The sequence below is a fragment of the Macrosteles quadrilineatus genome, unplaced genomic scaffold (genome assembly GCF_028750875.1).
Source record: "Macrosteles quadrilineatus isolate MER2022 unplaced genomic scaffold, UCM_ALF_1.0 Scaffold_8__2_contigs__length_117827958, whole genome shotgun sequence".
Taxonomy (NCBI): domain Eukaryota; kingdom Metazoa; phylum Arthropoda; class Insecta; order Hemiptera; family Cicadellidae; genus Macrosteles; species Macrosteles quadrilineatus.
This window is the reverse complement of record NW_026542601.1, coordinates 115,723,252-115,734,554: the sequence shown is the minus strand read 5'-3', so window position 1 is coordinate 115,734,554 and position 11,303 is coordinate 115,723,252. Positions and strand designations below refer to the sequence as shown.

General features: G+C 39.1%; 1 protein-coding gene across 1 annotated transcript; it reads right to left on the bottom strand.

Annotated features, from left to right (window-relative positions):
- Positions 1-5,130: 5,130 nt before the first annotated feature.
- LOC129000684 (uncharacterized) lies at positions 5,131-10,062 on the bottom strand. Its single transcript, XM_054427646.1, has 5 exons — positions 9,964-10,062; positions 8,563-8,671; positions 7,547-7,620; positions 6,908-7,034; positions 5,131-5,336 (listed from the first exon to the last, which is right to left on the bottom strand). Exons 1-5 carry the CDS (start codon positions 10,036-10,038, stop codon positions 5,131-5,133), a joined length of 591 nt encoding a protein of 196 aa, XP_054283621.1. The 5' UTR covers positions 10,039-10,062.
- Positions 10,063-11,303: the final 1,241 nt, after the last annotated feature.

Sequence of the window (11,303 nt, the reverse complement as noted above, 5' to 3'; positions counted from 1 at the left end):
CTCCGTTACAGGACACACAGTTTTAGTTACTTGACATCATTCAAGTAAAATATTAAAAATGATCCAGATTTTCTGAAAGTAGAAGATTAAATTTTAATGAGGATATCGCTAAAATGCAATAAAATTCGTCCTCATTCAAGACTGGCGTATAGTAGAAATACATGCAATTTTGATTATAAGCGTCACTATTACTGTACCAAAGGTAATTTAGTCTACTATAAAACTAAATATAGAAAGAATTAGTAGTTAGATGGAAGTCACCTCCCTCAAGTGTTCCAGTTAATGATCAGTTGTTCAAAGAAATTTAATTTTTCACATCATAAGCTATACAAAAGAATTATGGTAAAATTTGTTAGGAATTTGTAGACAACGCCATGACATATCGTGAGGGTTTTAGCTAACACTGGGAAATAGTTTATTTTGGGAATATATAGCTCGAAATTTTGTTTATCTCAATAGCAAGCTTTAAAATCCACCAGCACCTATGGGAACTGACAGTTTTTAGATGTTGATTTTAATTTTTAAAGTAGTAACTATCATAACCACGGTCATATAGTGACGCCTTCAACAGCTGATGGGTTTGCATTACTCTACTGTTGTGCGGACCTGCGTTGGAACTATTGAAGGAAGCAGACTATGTCTACTACGAAACGGGTTCATATACTACGCAATGTTGAACAAGGTGATCAGAGAGGCCATTTACCTTTTCTAGGTACCTTAACTTGAATGCTTTAACTTAACTTTACTAAGCCACCAAACCTACATATATACTAAATGTAGGACTAAGAATAAACATTTTTTGCGTAACATCTAAATGTTCACATCATACTCTCTCAAATGGACTTTGCTGCCAGAGCCGGACTCGTTATCTTCAACGAGGGCAACACGCTAACTTTCCGGCGCCCTGGTATTAGATTTTAGATTTAGATTTAGATTTGTTGTCATGAGAGCCGAAGCCCCCTGACTGCTTACCCGGTACCTATCCTACAGGACATACCCGGGCCCCATGATGTAGGCCGAAGCTTACGCATCAACCTTTAGCACATCATGGGCGGATGACTTAAGGTCATCAGGCTCGCCGGCTGCCGAAGCAGACCCTTCGGAAAGAGGGTTGCCCCTCAATCCTAACCAGGGATTCCGGCTGCTTGTTTAAGCGTCACTCCACCTGGGTTCCACTAGGTCGGAACCTAGAGGTCCATAGTAGAGCGCCCCGACGCATTTAGTGCAAGCAACACTCGGGACCTATCTCATCCCTGACAGGCAAAACCCGCCATCAATAGCCAGGAGGAAGGGGACCATCAGCACGCTGACGGGGGGAACCCCAACCTCCCATTTACACCGCTGCCCGATCGAGGCCTGACCCATTGCTGGGAACCAGAGATATCCAGAGCGATAGATCCCCAGATACCCCTGGCGGGCTCGGACCCAGCACCCGATCTACTTCGTTTGCCCGTCAGACCCAACATCACTGCCAGGCCATCAGGGTTTCCCAAAAGGAGGCAGGTATAGAAGTGGGACCCACCCGGATGAACCTATCCACCAGAGGTGGCGACACCCTTGACTCAATTGAGGTTCCGGGAAGAACCCCCCACACTCAAGATAACCATACCGTCCGTGCTCAGAGACAGGGATAGGTTTGCATAAGTACCTACAAACCGTTGCCCTCACACTGCGGAAAGTTACGTTGCCCTTGAGTGTCCCCGTGAGCTGCGGGTACTTGCCCGTTTTCACCTCCAGGAAAGGTTACTTCCAAAGTCGAGGATCTGCTCACTGAATGCTGGTCGCACACAACAAGCAGGCCGAAGCCCAAAGAACCACAGACACAGGTAGGTTAGAGATTATGATGTACTTCCATCTCTCCTAGAGCTAAACACCCCTCCATCCTGGATAAAGGAATGTCACTGGGACCCGATGCCCAGTCGACCATGTCTGTGGCCAACTTGAAAATGCCGATACCAACACGGAGCATTTACCTCCCCTCTGGGGGCTAGGTATTTCACCTCCCAGGACGAGGCTACTTCCAAAGTCGAGGATATGCCTCACAAAATGTCAGTCGAACACAGCAGGTAGGACTCAGTCACAACCACAGTTACAGGTAGATGAGGAGAGGCGGAATTAACGGCATCACTGAGAGCTAAACACCCCCCCCCCCACCCTGAATGGAGGGAATGTCACTGGAGGCTCCCCCTAAGGGGCTGGCGCTTACCAGTCGTCCATAACTGTGGTCTACCTGAAGTGCCGGGTCTGACACCGGGCAGTTACCTCCCCTCTGGGAGAGCTAGGGTCCGCGTGGTCGCCCAGGCCACGAACCCACGCAAGCGTGAGCCCCCTGCGGTGCGCCCTGGTATGCGGGGAACGATCCCAGACATTACCCTTGCATCTGAGTCCCTTTTGCCAAGGATCAGAGACTGGAGAGTCCTGGAGGATTACACGGCCAGTGACCACAAGTACATAATTTTTGATGTCCTGGATGGTCATCAGGGACGAGTAGCTGCATTTCGTCAAGTGCCCGTTCGATGGAACTAAAAAAAAATGGACGTGGCAAAATTAAATAAAGCCATCTTACAAGAAACCCCGGTGGTTCCTCCCGCATCTGACATGGCTCATTGAGAGGCGGTAGTTACATCCATGATGGGACTGATCGTCTCGGCTTGCGATGAGTCTATGCCTCGCAGGAGATCCCGGTGCAATAAGCGACCTGTGTACTGGTGGACTGCCGAGATTGCGGAATTGCGTCGGTCAGCATTGAGAGCCAGAAGACTTGCTACCAGGGCCAGAGAGCCTGTAGACAGACGTCGTAAGTCGGATGCTTACAGAGTGGCTAGGAGGTCTCTTCGTCGAGCCATCAACCGGAGTAAACGTAGTTGCTGGGAGACATTAAGGGACGATGTCGATTCCAATCCGTGGTAACCAAACTTGTAACCAAGAAACGTGGCACCCGCTCTTCACCTTTCGTCATGAATGGGGCCACAATGGAGAGGGTGGTCGAGCCCCTTTTCCCGGCTCACACGTTGCGCCCACTGAGGGATTTCTGAAGGGTAGATGACGTACCACTTTTCAGTTTTGGAGAGATGGAGGCGGCCGTCCTATCCCTGAAGAACAATAAGGCTACTGGACCCGATGGGGTACCCGGCGAAGTCCTCAAGAAGGTTTTGACTATTAACCCCTTGATCCTTTTGCGCATGTAACGCCTGCCTAGTCGAAGAAGTTTTCCCCTCGTGCTGGAAAACTGCTAGGCTTGTGCTTGTTGGGAAGGGGAAGGGAGACCCAGACCTGCCATCCTCTTACAGACCTCTGTGTATGTTGGATACGGCTGGCAAAGTCCTCGAGAAGTTGATCCGTTCCCGACTGAATTCAGCCGTGGTCGCTGCGGGGGACCTGTCCCCTCGCCAGTATGGATTCAGGATGGGGCGATCTACGGTTGACGCTGTTGAGGGGGTGAAGCAAGCCGTGATGAGAGCTGAAGACTTTAACCACTACTCTCGCAGGGTTGTGCTACTCGTAACGCTCGATGTGCGTTTAATTCCGCGAGGTGGTGCGATATGCTGGATGCTCTGGAGAACACCTTCCACGTTCCGACATACCTCATGCGTATCATAGAGGATTATCTCCGGTTCCGCCTCCTCATGTATGAAACTACAGAGGGCCTACGGACGATGAGTGTCACTTCCGGTGCTGCCCAAGGTTCCATACTCGGCCCAGACCTCTGGAATGTCATGTATGATAGCCTCCTGAGGTCTGAAACGCCTGAGGAAACTTTTTTGGTTGGGTACGAGGACGACGTTGCAGTTTTGATAGCTGCACGTAGCGTTGAGCTGGCTCAGCTAAAACTGAACCGAGTTATGCGTACCATAAACGCACGGATAACAGACCACGGTCTCTCGCTTGCTTTGAGCAAAACTGAGATCGTGATATTAACAAAAAACGGATTGACACCATCGTGCCGTTGAGGGTAGGGGCCGTCGAAGTTCAGACCGTTCGTTCTGCCAAGTAACTTGGGGTTATGGTGGACAGCAAGCTTTGCTGGCGGGATCAGATTTTCCGTACGGCGGACAAGGCCGCTAGGGTGGTCTCCCCTCTTAGACGGTTGATGGCCAATATCGGAGGTCCTCGGTCCAGCCGTAGAAGGCTGTTAATGTCTTCTGTCTAGTCCGTACTCTTGTATGGTGCTGAGGTGTGGGCAGACGCTCTCAATAAGGAGGTATCAAGGATGCGGCTCGCCCGAGTGCAGCGTCAGGCAGCACTAAGAGTTGCATTCGCCTACCGAACAGTGTCCGAACCCGCTGTCCTGGTGGTTGCTGGAGTCATCCCCGTCAAACTTTTGGCGGCGGAGAGAAAGGCAATTTATCAGCGCCGTGGGGAGGACCAGGGGAGGACCAGGCACGAACAGAGGAACGCACCCGCACCTACCAGCTGTGGCAGGAGAGCTGGGAACAGGAGACTCGGGGACGCTGGACCAGGCGACTGATACAGCAAGTCCAACCTTGGGTTAATCGGCGGTGCGGAGAGGTGGACTTCTACCTCACCCAATTTTTGACGGGTCACGGCTTTTTCCGGTCGTACCTGTTTGGGATGGGCAAAACCGTGTCACCCGATTGCATATACTGCCCAGGCATTCCCGATGACGTGGAACATACCCTGTTCCACTGCCAGCGTTGGGAAAGGCCCCGCCTGGAGGCTCAACAGTTAGTAGGACTGCTGTCAGTGGACAAGGTCATACCGATGATGACGAAGGGTGAGGACAATTGGACCTGTGTGTCACTTTACATCCAGGGTATTCTCCGCGACAAGAAGCTCGACCTTGACCAGGATGCGGTGTAGGTCATAAAGTATCTAAATGCAAAAAACTGCGAGAGCCTTGAGGGCTTAGGTCACATGTTGGCCTGACTTGAAGTAATGTGACAAACAATTCCAGGTCTGTGTCTAACAGAGTAGAGGGGGTTTTTTAGTGAGTAGTCTGTGATAGTTTCAGGAGTCTCACACTACAGGCTGGCTACCTGTGTGCGTAAATGCATTTTCCCTCCTCTCCCTTAAAAAAAAAAATACTCTCTCAAAATGCTTTCAACTTTTAATTGTTAATAAAACTCACAGATTAAAAAATATACAACTGCTTTACTAGTTCTTGTTAGACTACACAGAAGTCTTGTTCGGCGTAGGCATTTGTGTGTTCGAAGGCAGCAGAGGGGTGTTTAAAGGAGGTGCTGAGGGAATTGTTGAAGGACCTTCGCCAGGATTTCTTCCTCCCTGAGGCTGGTTCAAATTGTTTAAGTTGTTCGCAGTATCCTCAATGAATTCCCCGTAGCTGTACCATACTGCGGCGAAGTACAGGAGGATTACTGCAATGAGAAGTAGTAGTTATGAAATGTACAATTCGCAAATTAAGACACAAGATTAAGATAGTATTGTACAAGGTCAACGCTCCATAATTGACTCCTGTAACAGGTTGGAAGGAAGATCATACTCTCCTAAGGCTACACAATACATCCCATTGATGTACAAAAGTATGAATTTAAGTAGAATACCTGCTTGAAAAGTATAAATTTATGCTGAGAAATAAATTAAGGCAAAGACAACTTTAATTAGCTGTTCAGAATATCCCTTGAGTTAACGTAAGATTTTCTTTTTTTAACTGTAAAATATGTAGATATTCTCTCATTGGTAGTCATAATTAACAACTGGCTTAGATGATTATTGTGTCTTTAGTAAATAGTCCTAACCAGCTAATTTTAGTCAATGACAACAATTTAATTACTATACATGCATTCTAATATTAACTTCTTCAGTATATATATTTCGCTATATTTGACATAAGAAACGTTACAGTGCTACGCAAAGCAAATAACTACGGGTCAATTCCTAATGGTAATGACATAAATGCTGTACAGTGTTAGTTTTACATTTGAGGAATTGACAATTTTAGTCTAATTAGTTTAATAAAAAAACCTATAGTCGGAGCCAGACAGATTTTTTTTATTTACACATTTTTTTGCTGATTGTTATTCTCTCTTTAGTTCCCTTTAAATTTATAGAGAATTAATATATGCATTGCTGATGTAAGCACTTTGAAAAAAATAATACAAAATATCGCAACAGCTGGTTTTCAGTCAGCGTTACTTCAAAAGTGGAGGTAGTATACTCATGACATTGGAAAATGTTGTAGAAAAGTGACAAAGCAGCTGCAAGTATCACGAAGAAGGATAGAGTAGCTAGAATAAAAAATAATGCTCATGCAGAAAGTGGATGAAGAGGCAGCGTTATGATCCTCAATATAGAAAGGCCTATTTCATGATAAATATTGCTTTCGGTAGGTGCTACAGGGTTGTACCCTTTTTTCCCGCGTTTTCCGAAAGATCAACTTTATTACAACAAAGGTACACAATACACATATCCCTGAAACTAATTGACCTAGAGGCTTGAATTTTTTTACACATAACTGTTGGGTTATAAGTAATATTTAGACCAATTTCCATTACTGTAAAATTGCTAGTTTTCAAGAAAAAAATATGACTTATGAAATTTGTAAACGTTTTTGTCTCATATAAAAACAGTTTATAAGGTAATACTTATTTGAACATTCTGAAATTGGGTCTGTTTACACATAAAGGGTTGATAGCTATAGCCTACACCTTTGAAGGTCATAGCTTTTAACCTTTTTAAGAAATTGTACCTAAAGATGAAGAAATTTAACATTGGCGAGATAGGCCATTCCCGCTCCCCCTAACGGTTCATAAGACAAGGCAAAGAGTAAATCAAACTAGACCTGTTACAATATTTTACTAAACTGCCAATTTTACTAACTTATGTCAAATGGTTCAACAACGGTTAATTATATACTTATTATTATGGCTGGTTGCATTCTTAATCAAATTAATCAAGTAGTTCATTTTCTTATGGTAATCATACTTACCTAAAAGTAGTAGTTCATAGAACCATGGCCACCTCTTCCCACTATATGGTAATCCATAGACGATAAACTGAAAGGAATGTAGTATGGCCACAAACACTCCAGCTACCTTTAGAACTATGGAGACTTTCTAAACAAACATTAAAGGTTTGGTAGAGTTGGAAAATATAGAACTGTAATGCAGTTTAGAATAATGCGAAATACACTAAATAACTTTCAGTTACATGAAAATCCTACGCTAGTGTACAATGTAGCAAAACTAAAATAAAATAGTTAAATATCCACTCATCATTTTAAGATGATGTAAATTCTTAGAAGTATTGACAACCTCAAATGTGTTTCCTACTAGGATTTATTTCAATCAATTCACGTGAATTAAAATTTCAAAAAATCTATGTATTTTTTCTTATTTTATTGTTTGGGAACAGAAAAAGTTAAAAGTTAAAAGTTTTTGATGTTTCAATTTCGGTCACTTGTGAAATTCGCAATACACACAATATTTTTTTTATTAAGCATATAATGCTCATTAAGTAATTGTAGTCTTGTATAGATATAAATAATAAATAGTGAACAGTAATTTAGCAGAATTTACTTATAAAAATACGTCTAGATTAAAAAATGTAAAAAATATACAGTTTTTACCTTAATCGTAGCGTAAATAACTCCAATAGAGACCATAATGGCAACTGCATCCGAAATAACACGGAGTATGTTAACTGAAAACCATTTTTAAATTATTGATCTTAGTTGGAAACATGTTGCTCATATCATAAAAAAGGTGTTTTTGTGAATTCACCACCTTATAAGCTCCAATTCATTTTCCCACTTCACTATTAGCATCTAGATTATATTAGATGAAGTAGAGGATCGGGTTTATTACAATGGCTTTAGAATTCTGTTGATTTGCTTGAATCAGAATATTAATTTTATCTATTAGGTTGGACGCGAACGGACTGGCTAAAACCGAAGCAGTAACCCGCGTACGGCTCCGTTTTTAGCTATCAATTAAAAAATCTCTGTCACTGTTAAAATGTTTCAGAGAAACATAATTTACTGTATGTTTGCCAATTGTTTCTCATTTGTTCGTGGGACACTTGAAAACATTTCTAAAACAAAATTGTGACGAATTTCAAACTGGAGTGTGATGTTTGTATATAGTTGAGAAACAATTCAATAAAATATACCTTGTTTTTAGAGACGAGGTAATTTGTTTGTTTTTCCTATGAAAGACAAACTATACAAGCAAGAAATTAGAATAAAACCTCATATACTTATAGTACTATCCAATAAAGGAGGTTGATACATTTAAAAACCCTACACCGTTTTCAAAAGGGCTGACATTAGGTTATAATTGCAATATGTACCTTCTCAAACATTCTTCTTGTCTATTTCTTGTCAAAGGGGGCATATAATTGAGAAATATCAATCAGTCATTGTGTCCCTCAATGATAAAAACTACACTTGAGGAATACATAACAGGGAAAATCCAAAAGTACGTCTTCTTCACACAGTATATTTTACTAAAGTGTTTGTTAAACGTATGCTGAGTGATCGTGTAAAAACAAAAATCGTTCTTGTGGTAATTTAACGTAAAATAACCTTAAAAGCAGCCAAATATACTACTAATTATATGTAAATACAGTATTTTGGTTTCATACTTATTAGTACTCTGGTCCTCTGCTCAATGTTTTCGTCGTCTTCATTTTCCTCCGGTCCCAATTGATCTAATATCTCTTTGCATTTGTGAATCCTCCATAAATTGCTTGCCTTAAAAAAACAATGATATAAGTTAATAAGAAATTAGGTCTTTATGTTGGAAATATAAGATATTATTCATGAATACAGTTAATATTGGGTTGAAGTACGTTCTGTTCCAAACCAATTAATAAGTACATGTAGTTTTTATTACTATGGTTGATCATTTAGTTTAACTAGAAGTTGGCCTAAAATATTTCTGAAGAGATCCAGTGTTCTGTAAATCAATTGAAAACTCTTCTTTATTGATGCATAATTAAGACCTCTTATCATGGTCCATTCTTCCAGTTAACCTCTAGAAAACTACCAATAACGTAAAATAAAGTAAAAGCAACAAAGTTTGTAATAATTTAAAATCATATATATCTACACTAGCTTTCGGTATTAATTTGCTTAACGTAACAGCTGGAAACATAGGCGTTTCTGACACAAATTCAGAATATGGATAATAATGACATGCATAGGATTGACTTACTTATACTGTGTGTAATGCTATACTCATTGATACGTTCATTTATTTAGTAAGAAGATGAAAGACTATTAAATTATACATAGTAAACATCATGCTAGATGTTATTTTTTAGAGCTTTCTTTATCATTTTTAGTTTGTTTTAGTACAATATAATTATTTTAACTATATAAAAAAAAATATATTACGATTGAAATGTAAAAATATTCTATAGAACTTTAAGGTTAGTTTATTATTCTGTAATTTTGCCATTGATTATAAGAAATAATTAAATTCTATAACCAATGATTTAAGCAAATTGAGGCTCTGCCCTCGAGCCTTCAAAAGAAAGGTTATGCAAAATTATTTATTTTCCTTTTCGACTTTTTGGGAAAAGAATAGGCAACTAACAATGTTTACATGTTTTAATTCATCTTGGCAGCTTTTTGTTTACAATAAATGTTTAACCGCTTAAACTTTACTTGAATTATAAATGGAAATATTGTCATAACTTTAAGTTTTAGTTGACAGCTCGTTTAAACAGAAAATACTAACAACAATGATACATATACGTGTAATCTATAGGGAGAGAGTGACTAATTAATTAATTAGGATGTGGCACGTCCGCTGATTGCACACTTTAATGGGGGTCTTAACTTGTATAGTTAAAAGTGAAACTCCGTAGAAGTATACACTCACAAATGACTTAAAATCTGTGTTAGCTTTTGCTAATTCGTTTCAAGACAATTAGTAAAATAAAATATTAATATTTATTTAAATGGTGAATGAAATATGATACTAGAATTTCAATTGACCAATAATTATACATATAAAAAAACTATTTGTATTAACTTACAATTTGAAAAACTGCAAACAAATAACAGCCGATCCACAGTGGAAGAAAGAAACAGAATTTTCTTAGCAAAGCCATCAAATAGAGTTAGAAGTCAGCTGAAAAATTAGAATCAGTTTTAATTTTAATTTTTTATTTCTCTTCAAGACTACACTCAATACCCCAGTGTTACTTGAACATTAAAAATATATACTTACGTAGTAATAAATTCTATTCGTAACAGGACCTACTTTTTTCTTTCTGTTAGCTATATCATTGTTATTTATTCGAATCTATGAATGGATATGTTTGACTTATATTTAAGTATTTTTTTCTAACATTTGATATTATGGTGGGCCATACCATATATTTTGTTGAATGCATGCCATGTACTTTTGCATTATAGAAAACAATAGGTTATCAAAGCAATCACTGTTAACTACAAACAGAAAGCATCCTTGACATTCATAACTGGTATTGTAAAATGTTAGTTTTGTTATTACAAATAACATATCTATGTTTTACTTTTTACAAAGTAATTTTCGCATAAAATCAAAAACAAACTACATTACCATCTCACATAGTTGATATAAACGTCTTGAGTTTTACGATGTATAGTAAGGTTCTAATGTATTCTATTCTGTTTATTTTTTAAATAATATACATATCAACTATCTCTTTGAAACTATTCTTTAGCATTTGTGAAATGAATTCAATATGTCCAATCTCGTCCACATATTTTTGTGTTTATCTACTACAAACCAGTAAGTTTGAATTATTGATGAAATAAAAGTCCTCACTCTTAAAAATTAGATTATTGTTGGATTATGTTTACCTGATGTGTATTTAGTTTTCTTCCCCGTTATACGACGAATGATTTACCACTAGAATTTAAAACCCTATTGGATAAATTTTAAAATTTTTGTTACTTAGCGCTAAGCAACGGCCATAGAATTGTTTCAGTGTTAAAAAAACTTAATACACTTTTTGTTACATTGATCAATAAATTTATTTAATTTTTGGTAAAACTGTCTAAACTTCTATTTGGGTTATTTTCAACATTTTCTTTTCATTTTCCATCAACACCACAAAACCCGTTGTTTTATATTGATGAAAATATCTACAACATAACTACAATATATCTGCTGCCTAAAATAAATATTTGATTTTCAAAATTACCTGGTAATCACTAATTCAACAGATTATCTATGTGTCGAATCTCCTAAAATAATCTACAAAATTGTGCTCATACAAATTACGAACGTATCATAGACCTCTTGAACAGAAATACACCTTTTTTAACTTTAACACTAAGTGTAACATGTACCTCTTTATACAATAAAATAAGATGAATCCATTCACAA